General features: G+C 44.0%; 1 protein-coding gene across 3 annotated transcripts in view; it reads right to left on the bottom strand.

The window, feature by feature from the left end:
• The window catches only part of Rab40b (RAB40B, member RAS oncogene family), a 63,413-nt gene that overhangs the window by 12,446 nt on the left and 25,509 nt on the right, over positions 1 to 25,458 (bottom strand). Inside the window, exon 1 of one of the 3 annotated variants that reach the window (XM_006987627.4) lies at positions 21,460 to 21,712. The exons of 1 other annotated variant lie outside the window; for it this stretch is intronic. In XM_006987627.4, the coding sequence (XP_006987689.1) occupies positions 21,460 to 21,604 (145 nt within the window). In that variant the 5' untranslated portion in view covers positions 21,605 to 21,712. Of the gene's footprint in view, positions 1 to 1,264; positions 16,718 to 21,459; positions 21,713 to 25,458 lie in introns of those variants that run through there. One more of the 3 variants, XM_042283225.2, reaches the window with a different exon arrangement.

Below are 25,458 nucleotides of genomic sequence, written 5' to 3' on the forward strand. Positions count from 1 at the left end.
AGATTTGGTTTTTGTTTTCATCAAAGTCATGAGTTTCTGGCTTTCTCAAGTTATTCTGAGATCCAGTAGAAACACTGCAAGCCATCCTACTCTACCCATGTCCCATTCTCTATTTAATGTTTTTTACTCCCTTCAGTAGCCATTATTTTGACATTTTTTTGGCTTTTTGAGACAAGATTTCATGTAGTCCAGGTTAGCCTTGAACTTGATATGTACCATAGCTGGCCTTGAATTCCCGATTTTGCCTCCCAAATGTTGAGATTATAGATGTGTCCCACAACATCCATAAAATTGTTTTGGTTTTTGTTCATTTGTCTTTTTTGAGACAGTCTTAGTGTGTAGCCCAGGCTGGTCTCAAATTTATGGCAACTCTTGCCTCTGTTTTCTTCCTATGATTATAAGCATGTGCTACCATGCCTACCCACATTTTAACCTTTATTAATCATTATTTTGCTATATTTCTCCAATTTTTTGGTAACTTGTGTTCTTTTTTTTTCCCCAGAGCTGAGGACCGAACCCAGGGCCTTGCACTTGCTAGGCAAGAGCTCTACCACTGAGCTAAATCCCCAACCCCGGTAACTTGTGTTCTTGATTTCTGAGTTTTCACTTTGCAGAATTAACTGACTTCCCATCACAAAAAGTAAAAATGTAATTCTCTCCATGCCTCCAGCTATAATTCTGTCTCTCCCCATGCATTTGTACATGGACAAACAGATCTCCCTAGAAGAGTCATGTTGCTATTTTAGCTAGGCCAGTTTTAATGTTGTTATGACCAGATAAACAGTCCACACTATACTGTGCTATTATTCATGGATAAACTTTTGACTTTTTTTAAAATTTAGGTGTGTGTGTGTATGAGTGACTGGTTGCCCACAGAGGCCAGAAAAGAGGTAAGCAGTTGAGAGCAGACTAATGTGGGTACAGGAACTGAACTTGGGTCCTCTAGAAGTCTTCCAGAAGTACACCAAGTGTTCTTAACCGTGTCATCTCTTCAGCCATGAACTTTTGTTAAAGTTAAACACTGCCTCTGGACCAGTGAGATGGCTCATTGGGCAAGGGATTGCCCTCACACAGGCCCTGAGCTTGATTTGTGGACCCCATGTTCAAGAGATAAGAGAAATCCTGAAAAAAAAAGAGAAATCCTGAAAGTTATTCTCTGATCTTAAAGTAGGCACCATGAATATATGCCTACACACACACACACACACACACACACACACACACACACACACACACACTCAACTTCCTGTTTATCTAAATCTACCTTCAGAATCTTCCTGCTTGTTCTGGGCCAGGAACATCCCTCAGCATGGAGTTCCTCCAGTCTTTATAATTTCCTTGGTTCTTTCTTGAGAAGGATGCATGGAAGGTAGATGTGGAGATGTTAGGAGTGTCCTTAGTTTGTCCTTACTCATCTTTTAATTTGGTAGGCATTTAAACTAGGTAGGGAATACTTTTCTTTCAGAAGTATGTTTCTGCTGATGACAGATGTCAAACTGGTCCTCCATCCTTCAAACACAATTGGATTTCCTCTTAGCCAGTGTGCAGGGCTATTTCCTCCTCTAGTACTTGGTAACTTCATGCTTGTGCTTAGATGGAAGTTTGTTATACAGACTGTTCTCTGGACCCTTTTAATCTCAGGCCACACATCTTTCCATTTTGAGAATCATTGTGGTTATTTTATTTTGTTTTGTTTTGTTTTATTTTATTTTATTTTATGTGTGTTTTGCTTGCATGTGTGCACAGTACCCAATGAAGGCCAGAAGAGGGCATTAGATCCTCTGGAACTGAAGTTCCAGATGGTTGTGAGCAGCCATGTGAGTGCTAGTGATATAACCCATGTCCTCTGGGAAGCCAGCCAGTTTTCTTCACTGCCTCAGAAACATTCTGTTTTTGAGTCATTGTTTTTTGAGACAGGATCTAATGTCTCTCTGGATAGACTCAAACTCAAAATGTAGTCAGGATAGTCTTGAACTCCAGATACAACTGCCTCTGCCTCCCAAGTACTGGTTGTGTTGTGCTTGAACTGAGGAGCTTTCTTGAATTGTGCATCTGTTTTCTCCTTCTGGAACATTGTCAATAAGATACTAAACACTGTGAACTTGTCCCATAAGTTTCTTTTCTTATTTTTCATTTTTATTTTTTCTCTCTAGGTCTCAGTCTTTTTCAAATTTTATTTTATCTTCTATTCCTTCTTTGAGATAGATCTTCATTTCTGTTACTACTATATTTTCAGTTTCCAAGATCTGACTTGATTTTTACTGAATTAGTCCTTTCTGGGATTCTGTTCTGGCATGGACCAGCTATCCTGCAAACAATATTGGACACAGCAGAAAAACCAGCAACCTAAGAGTGCTGGAGATGGCTTCACAGAGGGACAGACTGCTCACTCTGTGCTCGATGTGGCATGATTACTGATGACATTCACCCAGCTTGGAGGTCCTGGGCCAGCTTCCTCCCAAGGTGAGAAACAGCACACCCGAGAAGCAGCCCAACACAGAGGCTTGAACATGGAGGTCATCTGTGGACAGCACTGAGATCCAGCTGCTCCTGAAATAAGACCTGCCCTAACTGACCAGACACATGATGTGGGAATATCTTTTCTGCTTAAACTACTTTTGAGTTAATCTTTTTGTTCATCAAAAATGTTCAAGGCATAATGCCTGGAGGAAGGAAAAGAAAGAGGAAAATATGCGGAGAGAGAAAGAAGGGGAAGAGAGTGGGAATTCCAGGATCCTGTCCTGGAACTCGCTCTGTAGACCAGGCTGGCCTTGAACTCACAGGGATCCGCCTGCCTCTGCCTCCCTAGTGTTGGGATTAAAGGCGTGCATCACCATCACCTGGCTGTTTTGTGTTGTTGTTTGGTTTGGTTTGGTTTTGAGACAGGGTCACGCTGTATAGTTCTGTCTGGCCTAGAGCTTGCAGACAAGGCTGGCCTTGAACTCACAGAGATCCACCTGTCTCTGACTCCTGAGTGCTGGGATTAAAGGAGTAAGGAGTAAATCACCACACCAGGCCTCTGACACCCTCTTCTGGTCTCTGTGGGCACTCATGTATACATACCCACAAACATAAACATAAAAAAAATACACAAAAAATAATTAAAAAGAAAAAACCTAGAACAGCAACAACTAATTAATTAGACTCAGACTTCCATTATTAAAGTGGTTTAGCTGCTCCCAAATGACCAGTTCCAAAAGGTGGGAACCAGCAGGCTTGGCCCCAGAATGCTGAGGACTGTGAGTGACTTTCCCAGCATCTGTGCTATGTCCCTATGGGGCCTTCACTTCCTTTAAGGCAATGGGTGATTTGACCTTTCTTCATAGTCCACTTTGCCTCCAATCTGGGTGCTGTTCCCCCCAGCACCTCTTTGTAGCCCTGTAAGAGAGGATTTAGGACAGGGCTAGGTAGGATGCTTTCTCAGACTATTGGAGTTATTCTTAACAAAAAATGCCATAAATAATGTTGATTCTAAACAACTGAAACCCATTTCCCACAACTCTGGAGAAGGGAGTATAAGATCAAGCACCAGCAGATTCAGATCTGGGAAGTGTGGCTTCCTGGTGCTGTCTCTCAGCACAGGAGGCCAGGGAGCTTTCTTGGCTCTTGTAATTCATCAATGAGACTCCACACCATCACCTAACCTTTCCACATCAACATATAAACTTGGATGAAGGAACACATTCAATTTGTCGAATGTGGGGTGGGGAGACAGAGCTTTCACCCCACTTCTACTGGATAGGGTAGTCACTCAAGCCAGGCAAGCGGCAAGCATAACCCACTGGGGTCTGCAGGTCTGTTGGACTGCCATCATGATCAAAGCACAGATGTACACAGACCCTGACACCAGCAGCTTCTTCAGCTTCCCCTGGGTCTCAGTTTTCCTGGCTGGAAGGATACACCTGACACAACTCAGTGGTCCGTGCCTGTGGTGGGTATAGCCATGTCTTTTCAGCACCTTGGGTCCCAGGTAATAAGGGTACCCAGCCTTTGGGCCGCACATGCCACCCCATGTGCGTCCATGTCTCTTCCAGGTTGCTCCTGGAGTATCCATGATCCCTTGTGCTCTGATGGGTTCTCACTCACCATCTCTGTGGGCTTGTCACTCAATGCTCTGAAAGCATTCTAATTTAAAAAATTAATGTCAGTTAACTTTTTTTCTGACTAGGAAGTGCTATAAAAGGCAAAGTCATTAGGAATGAATCACAACTTTAATTGTAAACACAGAAGTTGCCTTTCTATTGTTTATATAGCCGATGTTGGCACCTGTGTCTCCCGGCATGCTTTCTAACCTTTGTGGAACCTATTTTCTTTTTCTTTTAAGGAAAAATTAACATCCAACTGTCTTTGAATTAATACCGGGAGTGAAGTGGACTCTGCATTTGGCCCCAGCCTTAGTTAACAGACCTAACTCTTTTGAGTTGATTATGATGAGAGTTTCACAAAAATAGCCCAAACCAGTAACTGCTGCTATACTCCAACTAACTGGAAGGCAAAAGGCCTTTAACCACGGCCATGGAGGGAGCTGTGCCACCAAATGGAGGCTGTTCAGGTGCTGCCATCTGTGGTCAACTTAGTCTCCTCTGGAACTTTCCTGATGCTCTATCATGCTATAGACCTGTGGTGATCTGGGGCCTGGCTTGGGAGCATTCCATCAGCATTCCACAGCCCTCTACCCTGGGCCTCATCCACATGCAGGGGAGAGGCAGAGGAAACCCAGCCTTCAAGTGTCCAATTATCCATTACCTGAGTCAATCACACATGCATTCTAGACTTCTAGGGTCAGAGGTCTGGTCCCCGAGAGACTAAAAACCCTTTGCTTAGGACACACCTGCCTCTTTCAGGACTCCTGATGCTTGGATGAGGTCTTTGCCTTGCTGTGGTGCTTAGATCCTGGCACCTGACCAGGGTCTGTGGCCTGCCTCCTCCAGCACTCCCACAGTGTCTGGATGTCAGGTTCTGGGCCATCCATCCATCCATCCATTATCTAATATGGCCACATAGCACATAGACACAGAAGTTAAAGGCTCGGACAGCTGGGTTTAAGTTCACACAATACAAGAATCCTTCATAAACTTAGTTTCTGAGATATTTTGCTTTATTCTAACCCATGTTTTCTTGATATCAGCTTCTCATTTGTTGCCTTATCATATTTCTTTTTTGTTACATTCTGATCCACAAGATCTTATACTAATGCTGTCAGTGTTAGCATAAAAGATACAATTAAAGTTCATTGAATGTGACTAACTCACTCCGCCTATGAGATGTGATGGGCAGTGAGATGGCCCTGTGGGTAAAGGTGCTCGAACCCGTATTTGATCCCTGGGACACAGTTGGTGGAAGAAGAGAACTGGTTCCTGCAAGTTTTCCTCTGACCTCCACATGTGTGACATGACACACGATAAGGTGTATGTACACACACACACACACACACACACACACACACACACACACACACAAAATAAATACTGAAAAAGAATGATTAAAATAAGAGAAGTTTCTAAAACAAAGCCTGTCAGAATGGTCATTGAATGAGTCAGAATAACAAGGTTATTAAGAGAAAGATAATTTTAACCTTAAAAAAAACTCCCACACACAAAAAGAAAAAAATCAAACACCAAGCTATTCTCCACACACTTAGATGAATAAGTGACTTAGTAATCTATTTTGATTTTCCTACCAGCTGCTTCTTTCTATTTCTGGGAGTGAGCTGACAGGAATGTGCCCCTTTACACAGGATCACTTATGGTGCAAATATTGATTAAATGTAATTTATAACATGTTTATTTCTGAGCACCTACTTTTGAGTAATGCATCAGGTTGAATGTAATATAAGCTATCAGATTAGTTGCTGGGGATGGAGGGGACTTGAGAGTGAGGAGAATGCTCTGTAAGTAGATGGTGGTTGCACAACACTGAATGTACTCAGTGTTACTCTAATAAAGTCAGTCTAAAATGGTTCACTCTGATACTAAATGTGTGATTTTTTACCAGATCAGAAAGAGCCTGGCCTTTTACCTCCTCCCCAGGACACACCATTTACCTTGTTAGTTTACTCATCTGGGCAAGTGTGTTAAGGAAAGCCAACTTCTATTTTTAGCAGCATCCTGTTCTAAATATGCACAGAGAACACCACTGTGGTTATTGCACATCATAGAAAGAATCCTGTGCCCTTCTTGGGGTCCATTTTTGGTATAGCAGACACTGTATAGAACACACACCATGTGTGTACAATGGGAAGGGAAGGGCCTCATTGGAACCTAGCTCAGAGGATGTGAGGGAGGCTCTGGTGGTTGTGACTATACTCAGCTCAAGGATAGCAAGTCACTTGTCTGTTCTAGGAGACAGGTTAGAATGGCCTGAACAGGGAGCCCCCTTCCCCATTAACCTAGAAGATGCTAGGACCTGACTTTAGAGACTCATGATGTCAAGACACCAAACTTCAAAAATATCCTGGGATTAGGAAGGGCAGGCGACTGGAAGTATGAGGGCCTGTTACCTTGCATATAAATAGCAAAAATGAAGGAACTGGGTTCCCATAGAACACACAGAAGCATTGTCCTGGTGTGTGTGAGTTATTGACCCTTATGGGCTAAGAGCTGTGTGGTCCAGAGAACAAACATGAGCATGAGAAGACTAGAAAAAGACATCCTCTTGGGAAGAGGGTTTTCTACAGAGCATAGAGCCACCTCCTTCCCTGGTACCCTGTGGGCCCCCTAAGGCACACTGGCTCAGTGCATATCCTGAGTCTGGGTGCTAAAATGGACATGCTGTGGCCACAATTCCCTGGAACTAAGAAAAGGCACAGGCTGAATTATCCTGCTCAGGGCCTGGCACAGCTCAAGTTGGTCAATTTTTCTACCATTGTTGAAACACCTAAGAAAATAAAGGAGAAAAGATTTGTTTTCCCTCACAGTTTGAGAAGTTTCGGTCCACAGTCAGCTGACTCCTTTGCTTTTGCCCTGAAGTGAGGCAATACATTGAGGTGGTGGAACAGGGCTGCTTACCTTATGGCACCCAAAAAGCAGAGAGAGGAGGGGGCCAAGGACAATGTGTAGTCCCCAAGAGCATGTCCCCAAGTACCTACTCTCTTCAACTAGGTCCAATAGTCTCTACCACCTCCTAATAATGCCATCAAATTATGAACCCATCAATGGATTAGTCAATCCATTGATGAAGTCCAACCCCTCATAATCCAGTCACCTCCCAGAAGTCCACCAGCTGGCAAACGAGCCTTTATCACATGACCTTTCTAGAACATACAACCAAACCTTAACAAGGATCTGAGCTCAGCCTTGACCTCCATCTCTGCCAGCTAGGAATCAGCTTATAGAGCTGAGGTGACTAACTGCTCATGAGGACCTCAATGGCCTCAGACTCTATGTCTAGTTCTCTCCCAGGATACACCACAATAAGGGAAACACCCTCTAGACAAGGCAAAATGATCCTGTATAATCATGTCCCTGCTAGGCCCCTAGCTCCCATATCCAGTAGCAACTTCATTTCCACTGATTGTTATCTTCTCAGGGATGGGCTCTGAGGGCTTGGCCATGTGGGAGGCCAGACTTAAGCTCTACCTTTACTCCAGTTCATTGTATGTGTCCACAAATATCTGTCCAGTAAGCAGAGCTGACCAGACACTGGAGCCTGGGAGAGTCCCAGCAGCTACTTCAAGCCACACAGCCATCTTCTGGAGGTGAACATATAATGAATATGGATACTAACATGATGGTGCACACCTGTTACCACAGTAATTAGGAGGCTTAAGCATCTTGAATTTGAAGTTAGCCTGGTCTGTATGGTGAGACCCTGTCTCAAAACAAAACAAAACCAAGAGCTGAGGATATAGCTCAGTGGTAGAAAGCTTGCCTAACATCAATAAAGCCCTTGGTTCAGTCTCCACAATCTCACTTCTCACTGACCAACCCCTGTGACATCCTAGGTATTTCCTTGCACTTTCAGTCCATTACCTCTCTACATGGTCTCCCTGTCACATAGTAATACTATAGTAAATAGAATTTTTAACATTATTAGTATGAAACTGATACAATATATAGTTCTAAAATATACTTTCTTCTTTTGTTTTTTTTTAAATTTTTTTATTTGAGATAGGGTTTCTCTGTGTATCCCTAGCTGTCCTAGAACTCACTCTGTAGACTAGGCTGGCCTCAAACTCATAGAGAGCCACCTGCTTCTGCCTCCCAAAGGCAGGGATTAAAGGTGTCAGCTACCATCACTTAGTTTAAAATATATGTTCTTATAGTTTGGGTAATATTCTTCAATTTTTCAAGTCAACGAAACTTTCTAATCTAATTAACAATATGTGTTTATATGTATACATATGATTGTGTATTCAGTGCTGCATATATTGTATTTTTTAAAATTTTTCTTTTTTTAAAGGTTTCTTTTTTATGTGAGTGCTTTGTCTGCATGTATGTTTGCCCACCAGCAGAGAGCATCAGATTCCATTATAGAAGTTTGTAAGTTACCATGTAGTTGTTGGGAATTGAACTCAGGACCTCTAGAACAGAATATCCAGTTCTCTTAATTTCTGAACCACCTTTCCAGCTCCTCTATATATAATTTGAATTTCCTCTAATGTAGTGAAGGATAGTAAATGGGTAGTAATGTCAATTATTAGAAATAAAAGGCTACTAGAGATAGTAGGTAAAAATTACTTTCAAGTGAGGTTGGAGAAATAACTCAGTGAGCACCGGCTGCTCTTGCAAAGGACCTGGGTCTAGTTCCCAGCACACATGGTGGCTAACAAATGACTGTAACTCCAGTTCCAAAGGTCCGATGCCCTCTTCTCATCTCCATGGGCACTGGATGAACATAGTGTATAGACATATGTGCAGGTAAAACACCCATTCACATAAAATAAAAATAAATAAATCTTTTAAAAGTTACTTTCACATTTATCTTTCTTTTCTCCTTTGTAATTTAGAAAATGTTACTGGAGATATTGGGCAAAGGCAACTAAAACCAATGACCAGGGCAAAGCCTCTGTGCCACCAGCAAGTTCATAGGGCCGGGGTGGCCCAGTTGCCATGGGACCAGGAAAGCCTAACAGGAACACTCCTGTGGTGAGGATCCTAAGCATGAGGCTTACTTTGAGGGAGGTCAACATGGGCCAGGGTAGCCAGCTGTAAGAAGAAGAGGTCCTTTGGGGGATCCCAAGTTCTTGGTACTGCCTTCATGAGAAGGGTCACACCAGGTTGAGGATGTAGCTCAGCTGGCAGAGTACGTACTTGTCCTAGCATGCACAAAGCTTTGTGTTTGATGCTCAGTCCTGCATAACCAGTCATGGGGGTATATGTCTATGACCCAGCACTCGGGGGCTGGATATAGGAGGGTTAGGAGTTCAGGGTTGTCAGGTGTGGTGTCATACACTTTAATCCCAGCACTCAGGAGACAGAAGTAGGGCAGATCTACGAGTCCGAAGACAATCTGAGCTACAGAGTTCCAAGCCAGCCAGAGCTATGTAGTAAGACTTTTCTCAAAAAAGTCCAAGGTCATCCTTGGCTACATAGCAAGCTCTTGGCCTGCCTTGCAAAATCTTCTTTAAAATGGGGGTTATTGCCATCTGTGTTGGATTGAATTTTATATCTTCCTGGAATCCCAGAATGCAACCTTATTTAGGAATAGAAAATAGGGTCTTTTCATATGGAACCAAGATGGCGCCATAATGAATTAATTTGGGCCCTAAATCCAGCGCCTGATAGACTTATAAGGATAAGGAGATGTAGAGATGTACAACACAGGCAGAGACTAGAGCCAGACTGCTTTATGCCAAAGAACCAAGGATAAACGATACCAAGAAGTGGGGTGGCAAGGAAGGGCCCTGCCTCAGGTTGTCAGAGGGAGCAAGGGCAGCTGACACCCTGACTCCGGGCGCTGCCTTTCGCTCTATGAAAGAGTCATTGCTGGTACAGTAAGGCCTCATTTATGTCAGTCGTCACAGCAGCCAGGAAGCCTTCCTCTGCTAGAAGCACGTGATAGGCCCCTCTTCCCTGCACCACCCTTCAACAGCCTGAGGGACAAGTTTGATGGCATTGGTTTCAGCACCATGCTGAACTGACTCCACCTAAGCCCCACAGATAGTCAGTGACCTCCCAACACACAGCATTCTGACTGGAAGAAACCAATTTCATCTATGGATAGGTATTGTTAATCTAAGAGAGAACTGTGTACTCTTCACAGTAGTCAATGCATGTTTTCCTGTTAAGATAATAACCTTTTGTATTAATAATTGATCATCTACATGTCAAGGCCAATTGCTGTTTAATATGGATATTTATGATTCTTCCTCTATAAACCTGCTTTGCTTTTATTTTTAATTAAACCAATCAAACCAATCCTACCACAAGTCACAATATTAATAACACACTGTCAATTCAAATGTCATGTTTGGAGGAGGATAATTAACCATTAACTGCAGGAGGTTAGGATACACAGGCCAAACAATATAGCAACAGTTTGAGGCCCATTTTACCTCAGGCCCAAAACGTGAGGAGCATTTGTGAGGGCCTATGTAATTCTTAACCACATTATAGGAGTCTTTCTAAGACATGACCATCAGCATCTAGTACCAGACAGATCTGTTGAGACCACAGCACCCTGGACTTTGGCCTGGCTGTCAAGCCCTGACACTGACACACAAAGGGAGCATCTCCCTACCTGGGCTCCTGATGGTACAAGTGTATTGCTGTCACTCTCTCAGCTGAGGCTAGGGAACAAAAATCATATGGCAGTTTCCCCATTAGCGAAGGGTCCAAGGCTGTGTACCTGGTGGAATTCTATACAATGTGTTAAGAGTTTAAAAATCAGTGGGCTGGAGAGATGGCTCTGTGGTTAAGAGCACTGGCTTCTCTTGCAGACAACCTGGGTTCAATCCCCATATGGCACCCATATGGCAACTCACAACCATCTGTAATTCCAGATTCAGGGGACTTAACGCCCCCTTCTGGCCTCAGCAAGCACTGTATGCATGTGGTGTACAGACATACATTTGAGGTCAAACACCCTTACCCACTGCACTGAGCCATCCATCCAGCCCCAAAGTCCAAATTCTTATTCCATAGATGTAAAATGTTTAAAATGACACAAGAGTCATACCATTTCAGCCACGTTCAAACAGTGGTTCTTTGTGTAGGTTGTTGCAGCATACCAGATTCACAGAAAGCTGTTCATTTAGAAGAAAGTGACACTAACGACACACGCAACTTGCTGGGTTGGTGTATTCTCACAGAAAAATCCTCTCAAGTTCAGTTACTCTTCCAAGACAGTGTAATTATGTTTCATTTTATAAGATATACAACATTAGTTTCCTGCTTTGGTGTCAATTTTCAATAAAGTTTTAATTGTGGGGTAAAAAAAGGAGTTTAAGATCTATGCCACTAATGGTGGCACATGCTTTAATCCCAGCACTCAGGAGACAGAGGCAGGCAGATCTGAGTTCAAGGCCAGCATGTCTTCATAGCAAGTTCTCACCAGAAATACATAGTGAAACTCTGTCTCAAAACTAAAACAATAGGAACAACTAACCGTGCGAAGAGTTTAGTATCATGGAATGCCAAGTCTACTTAAGAAAAAAGCAAAGTGTATAGCCAAATTGATTCATAAAAGAAAAATAAGGGGCTGGGAATTTAGCTCAGTAGTAGAACACTTGCCTAGCAAGCACAAGGCCCTGGGTTCGGTCCTCAGCTCCAGAAAGAAAAAAAAGAAAAGAAAAGAAAAACAAAGCTGTAGGCTGGTGAAATGAATGAGGTGAAGGGTTCAGTGAGAAAGGGTACTTGTCATTAAGTCTGATGACCTGAATTCCATCCCTGGAATGCACATGGTAGAAGGGAGAGAATCAATTCCCATAATTTGTCTGTGGTCCCAAGCCATATGCCATGGCATACATTTAATTAAATACATAGCATACATAATAAATAAAATATTAAAAGAAGAAATAAAAATGGAAAAATAAAACTAAAACCATCTAAATTACCCAAAGATCAAGCACACAGTTCCATACTTATGGACCTCTGTACATGCCAACAAAACTTAAAGAAGAGTGCTAGGTGGGCTGAAGAGAGTAGTTGTCATTCTCCCAGGGGCCCCGATTCGTTCCCAGAACCCACATGGTGGCTAACGACTCACTATAAACCCAGTTCCAGGGGATCCAGTGCTCTCTTGTGATCTCTGTGGGCACCGCATGGAGGTGGTACACAGACATGCCTGCAGGCAAAACACCCATATTTGTTTGTTTGTTTGTTTTTTTTTAAAGAAGAGAAACCCTGTGTCCACTTCACAGAAGTCAACATATACCAGGTACTAGAGACACAGCTGCTTACAAACCAAGGAGCAGCAGCTTCACTTTAACAACCCACAGTCCACCAGCATGGACAATGGACAGTGTGCGCCAGGTGGAGACAGGTGAGGACAGTGCCCGGTCTGCGCCAAGTTTCCTGGACATTCCGTGCTGATGCTTCATCCACACTACTTGTGGGTGGAAAGCCACCTCTAAGTAATAAAGGGCTAATGGTGAAGCCCAAAACTTATCACAAATTCTAAAAAGCTTAAAAAGGGTGAGACCAACTGGACTGAGCCAATTTTTGTTGGTTTGTTTGTTTTGAGACAGGGTTTCTCTGGGTAACAGCCCTGGCTGTCCCGAAACTCACTCTGTAGACCAGGCTGGCCTCGAACTCACAGAGATCTGCCTGCCTCTGCCTCCCGAGTGCTGAGATTAAAGGTGTGTGCCACCACCCACCTTGGACTGAACCAACATAAAATGTGAAGAAATTCCTAGGAGCTGTGCTTTTAAGTCATAAACATTACAAATGAAACTTTTTTAATTTTTAAAAATGAGATTTAAAAAAAAAAAACCTCAGGATAGCTTTGAGCTTCATATAGCCAAACAATGACCTGGAACTTCTGAACCACCTCTACCACCTGAGTGATAGGATGACAGGTGTGTAAATCTAGAACTTCGTGCAGGTTAGGCAGGTAAGCACTCTATCTACACACTCAGTCCACATCCCAAGCCCCATATAAACACTTCTGAAAATTATTTTGAGGCTGGAGTTCAGCAGGTAAAGGAATTTGCTGCAAAACCTGAAGTCCATCCCAGGATTCATATAGTGGAAGGAGAGAATTGCCTCCTGCAAGTTGTCCTCTACACGTGAGCTGTAGTACACACACACACACACACACACACACACACACACACACACACACACACACATACACACACACACACAGAGGATTCATATAGTGGAAGGAGAGAATTGCCTCCTACAAGTTGTCCTCTACATGTGAGCTGTAGTACACACACACACACACACACACACACACACACACACACACACAGAGTTAATAAAATGTATACATTTTAAAATATATAAATTTTATTTATGACTCTGTAGGACCTCTATCTCATAGATTTTTAAGTGTAAGCCCATGGGACACTGCAGAGTTTTTCAGTGTTTTATTTGTACATAATCATTCCCTGGCAGCAAATTCAGCTAGATACATCTGAGAATAAAGTTTGAAATATACTTAAAAAAATCTTACACTGAAAAAAGCACCCATAGCCTGCAAGTGGGCCTGATATGGCCCATTGCTCTAGATGCCCAAAGTTGCAATCCTCACACTAAAGGCAGAGGGATTGCAAGTTCAAGACTCATCAGGACTACAGAGTGAATTCAAGGCTAGGCTCAACAACCTAGTAAGAACGCATCTCAAAAATACAAAGTAACAAAAGAAGGCATGGCTTGGTGGCACATACCTTTAATATTTTTAATACTTTTATACTCAAGAGGCAGAGGCAGTCAGATCTCTGTGGGTTCCAGGCCAGCTAAAGCTACATAGTAAAACCTCATATAAAAAAACAAACAAACAAGACAAAAAAACCAACAGCAACAACAAAAAGAAACAAATGAAAAAACAGGGCTATGTTTGAGCATTGCCTCAAACCTAGGAGACCCTAGGTTCAATACCAGTACCACACACAAAGATGCAAATGCTGCTTTATTATTTTCCAGCACACAGAAGCATTTCTGAATGTTAAAAATTTCACTTAAAAAAATTGACTGTATGCTCATAAGTGGTACCACGGTCTGTAACGCAGTAGGAAGTCAAACCCTCTTTAGAGAGCTTCCCCAGAGGGAATGGGTTCAAGTTAGAACTCTTGAGTTCACACTGGGAAGCAATGACTTTATACATCATGTTTTAAGTCTTAAAGAGGTTGCCATGGGAAACCGGCAGGGTAGCTATGTAAATGAGCAAATGTACGGTTGCCTGCAGAACAGAAAGAGGAGGAAACAACAGCTCTGGGAGGAACATTTGTCAGGACCAAAAAGAAAAGAGAAAAGATTACAGCTGGGTCACCAAATAAAGAAGCCTTAGTGCTCCTTGTATGGAAGGAGCATTAAAAATAGGGACTTCCCTGAGCATTATTTCTTAGAGATAGACTTCTGAGGGTGGTGGGGATCTAGGCAGCCCCCTGAGGCAGCCTACCTGTCCACATCCTGGCTCCTCCACGCACTAAACAATCTTAAGGGCATTATTCATCCTCTCAGGGCCTGATAATATAACTTGTCCCACTAAATGATTCTTGAACACTCTCAATACATGGGAATTATTATTATTACCTGTTGGTGAAAATGAAATAAAAAAATAGGAGATTTTCCTGAGAAAAAGGAGCTGGAAGGGCTGGAGAGATGGTTCAGTGGTTAATAGCACTGGCTGCTCTTCCAGAGGACTGGGTTCAATTCCCAGCACCCACATGGCAGCTAACAACTGTCTGCAATTCAGCTCCAAGTGATTTGACATCCTCACACAGATATACATGCAGGCAAACACCAATGTGCATAAAATAAAAATAAATAAATCATAAAAAAAGGAGCTGGAAACATAGCCAAAAACGGAAGTAGTCAGAAAACATGGCATGCCTGTTCTGCTGGAAACATTTGGGAGCAACAGATGTAGTATTTGGGGTCTGTTTAATCCACTTCCCTTCCTTACCATTAATGAAATTCACAAAATGCAGGAAAGTCCTCAGTGAGGGAAAGGAGGGTCAAGAGCTGGTGTGGGACGTACTGGCCACCGAGGCAAAGGGGACGGGTGACCTTGCGGTGGGGTGTGCAGGGGAAAGAAGGTGGTGTGGCTACCAACCCTCTTCTTTCCATGCCTGCTTGGAAAAAAAATAAACAGAACATTCCAGAAGGGTTGAATTGGAAACCTGCTTGCTGGACAAGAGTGAGAACCCTGGGAGAGACCAGTGCAGGAGAAGAATCAGCACAGTCACCACAGAAATAGAAGACAGCTCCCCTAGGAAACTGGCCCCATAGTAAGGGTCCTCATAAGCTGCAGGACCCAGAACCCAAGACCCTTTGCCTTCCAGCTGCAGGACACAGGACAGTAAAATGACCAAGATGGCACATGGGAAGGTTTATCTACACACGGCTAGGCAAGGAGAACACACCTCCTTCAGCAAGACAGGAAGAGCTTGCATGAATGATGCATGCTGGGGGTTGGGGGGCAGACCACATGCCATGGTTAGGATAAATGTCCCCAGCGGCGTACAAGCTTAATTCACTTTTGGGAAAGGTAGAACCTTTGAGGGGGCTGGTGTGAAGTCTTGGGTCACAGTGGAACCTCAGCTGCCTCTTTGCTTTCCTCTCCCCATGAGGTACTTACTGCCTTGCACCAGGCCCAAAGCATCAGGGCCAGCTGATCATGGATTAAATCTCAAAACTATGCGCCAAACAAACTTTTTTTCTTTATAAAGTGAATTCCTCAGATATTTGTTACAGAAACGGGAAACTGGCTATCATACAGACCAACTGCTCAGACCCAGAGAGTATCCCAAGCACTGTTGTCAAAGATGTAGCACAGAGAAAGGAAGACATTTCTCTAACTGGTAGTTAACTGTCAAAAAATATAAAAATGTATATTGATTTCTATGTTCATTATGTTTGGATTTGTTTGTTTGTTTGTTGGTCGGCTTAACACAAGCTAGAGTCATTGAGAAGAGAGAACCTCAACTGAAAGAATCACTTCCACTACACTGGCCTGTAGGCAAGCCCGTGGGACATTTTCTTGATTAATGATTGATGTGGAAGGGTCCAGCCCACTGTGCCATCCTGTCACGGGTGGCCCTCTGTATATATAGAAAGCAAACGGAGCAAGCCAGCAGCATTTCTCCATGGTGGCTGCCTTAGTTCCGGCTTTGAGTTTCTGCCCTGACTTCCTTTCATGATGGGCTGTAAGATGAAGTAAAACCTTTCCCAAATTGCTTTTTGGTCATGATGCTTATCACAGCAATAGGAAAAAAAAACACAAGACAATTCCTCATACCACATTCCAACTGGAAGGTAGCCATCAGCATCAAAGGTAGACCAACAGAGGTTTTAGAGGGGAACCTTTTCACTACCAATAGGAAAAGACTTACTATACAAAACTCAGCTCCTACCATGAGACATTGGTAATTTTGGTTGTGTTAAAATTCTGTTTGTTCAAAATCACTACTAAAGGACTGACAAAATGATGCACAGAGAGTCATTATGCACAGTGCAAGTACCTGACACAAAACTCATAGACAATGTATTTTTAGACACTCCTACCAATCACTAAAAATAATCAAACTACATGAAAAGAGACAACGATTTGTATATTGTATAAAAGAAGAAATAAAAAATAAAAACATGTTTAATCTCATTAGCCATCAGAGAAAATAAAAATCCTAAGCATATGCTTAAATTTCTTTAAAAAAAATTTTTTTTTTTAAAGATTTATTTATTTACTATATATACAGAAGAGGGCGCCAGATCTCATGACAGATGGTTGTGAGCCACCATGTGGTTGCTGGGAATTGAACTCAGGACCTCTGGAAGAGCAGCCAGTGCTCTTAACCTCTGAGCTATCTCTCCAGCCCCCGCTTAAAATTTTTTTTGTGTGTGTCTTTTGAGGCCAGATGTCATGTAGCCCAGGTTGGCCTTGAACTTGCTATATATCCAAGGATGATCTTGAACTCCTAATTTTCCTGCTTTAACCTGACCTCTCAAATACTGAGATTACCACTATATGCCACTACATCTAGTTTTTTGTTTTGTTTTGTTTTGTTTTTAATGTGGTGTTGAGGAGCAAATCTAGGCCTTCATGCATGTGAGAAAAGTACCCTGCCAAATGAGCTACATTCCCAGCCCTTATATTAAAATAAACAATAAGAGGTGCTGGAGAGATGGCTCAGCAGTTAAGAGCACATGATGCTCTTTCGAAGAACCTAGGTTTGGTTCCCAGCACCCACATGTAGCTCACAACCTTCCATAATTCCAGTCCCAGGGGATCCAACATCTTCTTCTGATATTCATGGACACCAGGCATGTATGTGGTGTACCTATATGTTTGAAGGCAAAATACTCATAAAAATAAAATAAAATAATAAAATAAACTAAAATAAACAAAAGAGAATAGCTAAAATGTAAAAGGAAAGTAGTAAGTGTTGGTGAGATTGTGGGTCACCACAGCTCTTGTAATTTACTGTTTGAAATGTAAATTAGAAAGCATTTAGGAGTATGTACCAAAGTTAAATTTATGTGTAAGTATTCACATCTGTTTGTGTGTGTGTGTGTGTGTGTGTGTGTGTGTGTGTGGTTATGGGAACTGAGCCCATGGCCACACATATGATAAGCACATGCTGTATGACTAAGCTACACAGCCTCATACACGTGTCTCAAACTCAGCATTGCTAGCAGAAATGAAAAAGACATGTACTACACACACATGCGCACAGCAAAGAAAACCATTATAATCAGTAACCGGAAACCACACAAATTCCCGTAACCAACAGGATCAGCCATAGTGTGGATTTATAAACAAGAACCTCACATGCATAAAAGAGCGAGGGAAGTATTCACAGAGGAGCAGATACTGTGTGGTTCTCCTTTCCACAGTGTAAATTCAGGCAAGAGTGATCGATCCCGTCAAATCCAGGACTGTGGTCATGCTGAGGGGCATGCTGGGACTGGCAGAGGGAACTATGAGCTTCAGGAGCCTGGCAGTACCATTCTATATGTACATTTCACTTCAAAAGTTAAGAGTAATGAAAACATGACAAAGGACCCAAGGGACAAAAGGAAGTCCATTCTGACTGCTTCAACAACACAGCAAGCTACCAAAAACTTCACGTCAGTAAACTATGAATTCAAATAGATGTTTTGCAACATTTTTTTTTCTTTTTAAGATTCATTTATTTTTACTTTCTGTGTATGAATGGTTTGCCTGCATGCATGTGTGTGCAGCATGTGCATTCCAGGTGCCTGGAGAGGCCAGAAGAAGGCATCAGATCCACGGAAACTAAAGTTGCAGGCAGTTGTGAGTTCCAGCACAAGTGGGTGCTGGAAATGGAACTCAGGTCCTCTGAAAGAACAGTGAGTGCTGTTAACTGAACTATCTCTACAGCTCATTAAAGAGATTTTTTTTTTTTTTTGAGCTGAGGATCCAAACCAGGGCCTTGCACTTGCTAGGCAAGTGCTCTACCACTGAGCTAAATCCCCAAGAAGATTTTTAATGAAATGTAAAAACTGTTTGAATTGAAAAAAAGGAAAATAGCACAAATAAAGAAAAATTTGAAATGACATCATTCCTGAACAATTTACTAAAGTCAAAACACTCAAAGAAAGACAAGATAGTCCCAAAAATCCAGATGAAAGAGACAAAAACAAAAACAAAAAACCTAAAGCAAGTGGAAAGAGGTGAATACATTAATACACTTGGAAAATACACTCAGATGTCCAGCATAAAAGTGCAAGGCAGAACAACAGACCTCTCACCAGTGAGCCTGTTCAAGCCCCACACGTGACTATGTCAGGGCACATGCAAAGAGAAGCTAAAGTGCAAACGGAATTAAAGTTGGTAACAGAAAGTATTAAAATAGAGATGTTGTCCCAGACAGTCTAGGTGGACAAAGTTATCACCATGTACTTTGAAGTGAAAAAAAACAAGGCAGGAGAATTCAAGTCAGAGCCAAAGGAAATGAGAAAGACTCAGCAGGCTACCAAGAAAGGGGCTCAGGGCCCTGGGGTGCAGGAAGGTTCTAGAAGTTATGAAAGAAGATTCTCTCCTAGAGCTCCATGTACAACAATGTCCTACTTATGCCTTACCTTTAGCTCAGCCAAACTATGTAGATTGTAGGACCCAGAAACTGTGAGAGAATAAACTTCTCTTGTTTTAAGCCAGCTTGTAGTCATTTTCATAAGAAGTAATATACAAGAAACTAATACAAAACCAATAAAAGATATTTTATGGACATAAAGCAAATTCCTCTGAAATTAAGAAAATATTTTTTTATCTAGGAACTCAGAATATACAATATATCAAAACTTCTGAGTCATGGCTTGGTTAAGCAAGGAACTGTAAGGCAAAGAAAACAGTCTTCAACATTCCTGAAGAAAAGGCAAATTACCCATCTAGGAAATCAGTTGGCTTGAGGCTTTCACCATGACAACATCAAATACTAGAAAGACAGTGAACAAGTTAGCAGGTGTTGAGGGGAAAAGCAGTATCGTCTAAGAACACTGTGTACAGCCAAGGCATTGTCCAAAGACAGACAATGGTGTTCTCAATGCAGCAACTCAAGAAAGCTCTTAGGCTGGGATAACTGGTAATGAAAAGCAGCTAGTTAAGAGGTTAAGCAGCACCATAAAGAACTGGGGAGTAGCTATGATTAAAAGAGTTAGCCAGTGCTGAATCCATGTAACTACTGCACGGACACCAACACTCTTTGACATAGCTACAATACAGAATCGAATGTTAGGAACCTCTGAGGTAGGAGAATTGCAAAGGGGGCTAGGAAACCAGGACACGGGTGGGGAGAGTGGAGTGTGGTGCTGCAAACATTCCCTTTCCACTGCAAAGCACCAAGACTCTCACAGTGAGATGTCGTCCTGGAACTCACTTGGTAGTCCAGGCTGGCCTCGAACTCACAGAGATCTGCCTGGCTCTGCCTCCCGAGTGCTGGGATTAAAGGCGTGCGCCACCACCGCCGGGCTATGAGCTTCTTAATGTTTGTTTCTCCCTCACTTGTTTACTTTTTTCTCCCCTTCCCTCTTTTTCTCTCTCCCATTCTGTTTTTTTTTTACCCCCCCCCCAAGACAGGGTCTCATATTGTAGTCCAGGCTGGCCTCAAATTCATGGCAGTTCCCTCCCACCCCCGTTTCTTGAACTCTGGGATTACAGGTGTGAGCCACTATTCTGGCTGTTCCTCCAAATTTTTTCTTAGCCCTAGAAGAAATATGTACTAAATCAAAAGTTCACAAAGGCTACAACTATGGCATCAGTTCTCTGCAATTTCTCCGACCATGTTGACAATAAAATACAAAGGAAAGCAAAAGCAGCTAGTAGGCCTTGCTCTCGCCAACCAGACTGCTCATATGTCATCAACATCTTTCTCACTGCCCACATCTGTCATCTACTGTAGGACTCATCCCTTTGGGGGCTTGTTAAATGTTTTGCTCTTTTCTGCTGCCGAGGCCAGTGCTTCCCTGAGCACCCAGACTTGAAGGCAGGACTGTGGACACATCCTGCTCTTGGGGCAGTGCTGTCCAACAGAACTTTGCCCCAAAGGTCTAAATCCGTGCTGTCCAGGCTGGCGGTTACTGGCCCTGGATCACACAGTTTTAGAGCCCTGCTAACAACCCATGTGGTATTGCCGGGGGCTGGAGATGCAGGAAGCAGCCTGCAAGCCCAGAGGACAGAGGGTGGCAGGCCTCGGGACAGGGTCTGTACTAGAAAGGTGAGTTGAAGCCCCCACAACGATACGAAAAGGCAATCGCATTAGTCTTTGCACAGCCGCAGTATGAGAGAGGGGTCTTGTATGTCCCGCCCAGGTTTCTGCCCCAATGTTTCCTTCCTCTGGAGTGCAGGGTCTCAAACCTCAAACTTCTACTAGGACACACTGCTCATTGCCCTCAAGCCTGTTCTCTGGTCTCATCTGCACCCAGTCTCCTGAACCTCTTAGTTGGACACCTTTCTACACCCTAACCAACTCTACAGGGTCACTGAGGCTCCTTCTCCTAGAAGTCCTGTCCACTAGGACAGGGAGCCCCAGTGCAAGGTGCTTGGAACCCGAGGCTCAAGCCTAGTCTTGTTACTCTATGCTTGCAGTCCCACGCACCAAAAGGTCACGGACCGGGAGCCTGTGGTCTCTCCTGTTCCCTAGTCTGCTGCCCACGCCTCCCGCAATCCCACTCACTTCTCCCAAACACGCCGCTCGCACCTGCGGTCTCCTTCGACGCCCACCCTGAGCCGCTTTGCGGACTCTGCCCACAGTGCGTAGTCTACCCCAGCATGCGGGACCTAGCCCTGCCCAGCCGCTCCATGGGTTAGACCCACTCTGGAGCGGCCGCTCGCACCGAGACCCCAGCGCTGCGCCTCCGGGTGCTGCGGCCGCGCTCCCGCCGCCGCGCTCACCCGCCGGGTGGCCATAAGGAGACTCGGCTGCTCCGTCCTGTAAGCTGGCCAGGATCTCGCCCTTGCCCACGTCGCTGTCGCCCACCAGCAGGAACTTAAGTAGAAAATCGTAGGCCCGCACAGGGCTGCCCAGGGCGCTCATCATGCCGCCCTGGCCACCCCTCCCATGCCGGCCCCAAGCTGAGCACAGGCAGCGGATGGTCCCTGAGAGCCGGCGGGCAACGCAAACGCTTCTCTGGCCAGGGGCACTTGACAGCCGCAGCGCCCGCCCACCCTACCTCGTCATTGGTGAGCCTCAGTTGCTGAGGTGGATACGCACGGTCATTGGCTAGCAAGTTCGTCCATCTAGTTCTTAACGCCTCCGCACCTCGCCCACCGCCTCTCTTGGGAGGACTTGTTGCCTCAGCCAATGGAGATCCGGAGGCGGTAATGGGCCGTGCCAGAAGCAACAGGAGGCGGGAGGTCTGCTTCTACAACCAATGGAAGAGAGGCATGGAGAGGAGGGGTGTGGCCAATGTTAACCCCCCACCCCCACCCCGTGAGCTAGTGCACAACAGGAGCCGCCTCCAGATTGGTGTGGGAAGCGCCTGGTAACAAGGATTTACCCCGCAGCTCCGCAGAGCCTGGAATGCTAGGGTAAGAGCTTAGGTACATGTGCACGTGTCCATGTGGGCATCAGATGGAACTAAAAGTTACAGGCAGTTGTAAATTCCAGCACCAAATGGACACATGGACACTTGCACCTCTGAAGGTGTCTGCGCATGGGTGCTTCCAGGTCTCCATGGGTTTCTGTCCATGCATGTCAGTGTGTCTACTCGAGTGTGCATCGTGTGCCTGTGAGGTTGCTGGCAGAGAGCTCGTGGTGGTGGAGACCTGCTGTCTTTGACTTTCTCTTACCCCCAGGGAGCAGTAGACCTTTGGACAAAGCCTGCTCTCTGCCCTAGAGCTTCTTACCAGTAGGCACTAAGTTACTTAGAGTCGTTGTAGTTTAGCATTTCTGGTACATCTTCATAAACCTGAAGCAGAAGTGCCTCTTACACTCTGCCCTCTGTTTTATTAAGGAGCATATTGTACTGGTGTTTCCATTCAGTTCCCAGGAGCAGGTGGAAAAGAAAAGCAGTGGAAGAAAATTATGAAAATGTTTGTGGACACTGTTCTAAGAGGAATGCAGGATCATTAATTATCCTTTCAAAAAGAGCTGATCATAATAAGCCCTAGTTACAAAATATGGTTGCCAGTTTAGAATGGGTAATTGAGACAGGGTTTTTTGAGACAGGGTTTCCCTGTGAAGCCTTGGCTGTCATATAACTTGCTCTGTAGACCAGGTTGGCCTCAAGATCTGCCTGCCTCTGCCGCCTGAGTTCTGGTATTTAAGGCATGCGCTGCCACCACCACCCAGGGCTAGAAAGAGTGATCTTGATGAGCCATTTCTGACTCAGAACAAGACTATCTTTGGCTCAAGGCCACACTGTTGCTAAATAAACCCTAGCTGCAATTATTTCAAAGCATCAAGACATTGCAACATTGTCTGACTATGCACACAGAAAAACCTTCCTAAAGAGCCCATTTGAGTGCCTGTGCCCAGACTGCACGGTTTTCCCCACAGTTTTGCCAGCTGAAGTTGTATCACAGTGTATCAAATAAATTCTATTTGCCCTCTTCTGTCACAACTCATATCTCACCAGCCTGCCAGTGTCATTCCCGTGAGATGACAGATCTGAGTTCAGATTTTTAGCCAGTGTGATTGATAGCTTGCTTGTAATTCTGTGATTGCTAATCTTGTCAACTTGGTAGGATCTGAAGTCACCTAAGTGAAGGGACGCTAGCCCACTTGAGCATGTAGCAGGCCTTGGCCTTCTACCCCATTCCCTCTGCCTTGCTAAAAATCATTAGATCACATTCCTAAAGCTATCCCCCAAGGTCTATTCTCTTATTTGACTACTTTCTCCTCCTGAGGCTGACTACCAAAGTTTTTTGGTTCACCAAATTTGGTTCACCAATTAATATGCCCAATTTACCTTTATAAACTGCCATTTACCTATGGACCAAGTCTGTCTCCTCTCTATCCAGAGGCAGTCCTTTGTTCCTCCAGGAAAAACACCCCTCCCCCTTTCCCTTGTCCCCTTCCTCTTCTCTCTTGTCCCCTACCTTTTTTACCATGGCATCCTAGCCCATTCTAACACAGACCTCCTCCCCTTTCCTCCTCTTAAAAATTAAACCTGCAAGGTCATTTGCTGCTGTTTTCTGCCTGAGTCAGAAAGGAATCACTTTTCTTTCCCACTTAATAAAGGATCTCTCTGTGAAAACAGGTGTTTGGGTATGGTTTGTGCCTAATCCGGGATCCGGGAGGAAGCCCGGGCTGTGTGGGGTCTCGTTCACTAAGAAGCATACTTCTTGCCATGTCTGTGAGTGTGTTTTCAGAGAGGATCGAAGGGGGAAAGACTGAGTAGTTGGCATCTTACATAAGGAGATACAGGGAAAAGCAATGTCACTTGACAGCCTTCATCCCAAGTGGATGTGTGTGTTGTTGCCATTGCCATCCTCCACCGCCCTCACACTCCAGCCTCAAACGGGAACTGAATACTGGGGGCTCTCTAGGAATCTTCCAGGTCTTCAGCATTAGGCTGGGACTGCTGAGGCATCTTGCTTCCTGGGCTGATTAGCTTCTAGGTTCTCAGCCTCTCCATCACGAAGACTCTATTGTGTAAGTCAATCTAATAAGTCATTTTTTGTTACACACACACACACACACACACACACACACACACACACACACACTTTATTGGCTTTGTTTCTTTAGAGAATCCTGCCTAATACAAATCCCAGCACTGAGGCAAGAGGACTGTGCATTTGAGGCTAGCCTGGGCTACATAGTGCTTTTGAGGCCAACCAGGACTATACAATGTGACTCTGTGTCAACAAAACAAAACCAACCCCTACACTCAAAAGCTTTACCTTTGCCAATTGCATTCATTCAGATTTTATTTTTTATTACTATTTCTAAATTTATGTATATGTATGTGGTGATATATTGTGTACCCCAATAAAGCTTACCTGGGGACCAGAGGATGGAGCCAGCTGCTAAATTAGACATAGAGGTCAGGCAGTAGTGGCACACAACTTTAATTCTGTCACTCAAGAGGCAGAGATCTGTCTGGATCTCTGTGAGATCCACACTGGGCTACATGAGAGAAACAGAACCAGGCAGTGGTGACACATGACTAATCCCAGGAAGTAATATGGTAGGACACAGAAAGGTATATAAGGCACAAGGGAAACAGGACCTTGCTCTCTTTAGACTGAGGATTTTGTAGAGGTAAGAACTTGTGGCTGGCTGTTCTGCTTCTCTGATCTTTCAGCTTTCACCCCAATATCTGGCTCTGGGTTTTTTTTGTCGTAAGACATTTAAGATTCCTGTTACATATGTATGTCTGTATGAGTGTACCCTGACATGTATGCAGGTGCTCACAGAAATCTGAAGGTGTCAGATCTATTGGACATGGAGTTACAGATGGTTGAGAGCCACCTGATGTGGGTGCTAGGAACTAAACTTGGGTCCTCTGGAAGAGCAGCAAGCACTCTTAACTGATGAACCATGTCCACAGCCCTCAGTTAGGATTTCAAAGTGTTCACTCTAGATTGCCAGTTTATTTTACAAAACTTACTAGTTACTGACTCATCGGTTGATTGATGTGCTGTCAAAGCCACTATTTAAAAAAAGAAGAAGAAGAAGAGGTGCTTGATATGTAGCTTAGTTAGTAAAGTGCTTGCCTATGGTGGTGGTTTGAATAAGAATTGCCCCACATAGGCTCATATATTTGAATGCATAGTCACTAGGGAATAGCACTGTTTGGGAAGGATTAGGAGGTGTGGCCTTGTTGGGGTAGGCGTGTCACTGGGTGTGGGCTTGGAGTTTTCACTCTCCCTCTGCTTGTTTGTGGGTCAGGATATAAAGCGCTCAGCTACTTCTCCAGTACCATGTGTGCCACCATACTTCCT

Source organism: Peromyscus maniculatus, chromosome 8, assembly GCF_049852395.1.
Source record: "Peromyscus maniculatus bairdii isolate BWxNUB_F1_BW_parent chromosome 8, HU_Pman_BW_mat_3.1, whole genome shotgun sequence".
In the NCBI taxonomy this organism is placed as follows: domain Eukaryota; kingdom Metazoa; phylum Chordata; class Mammalia; order Rodentia; family Cricetidae; genus Peromyscus; species Peromyscus maniculatus.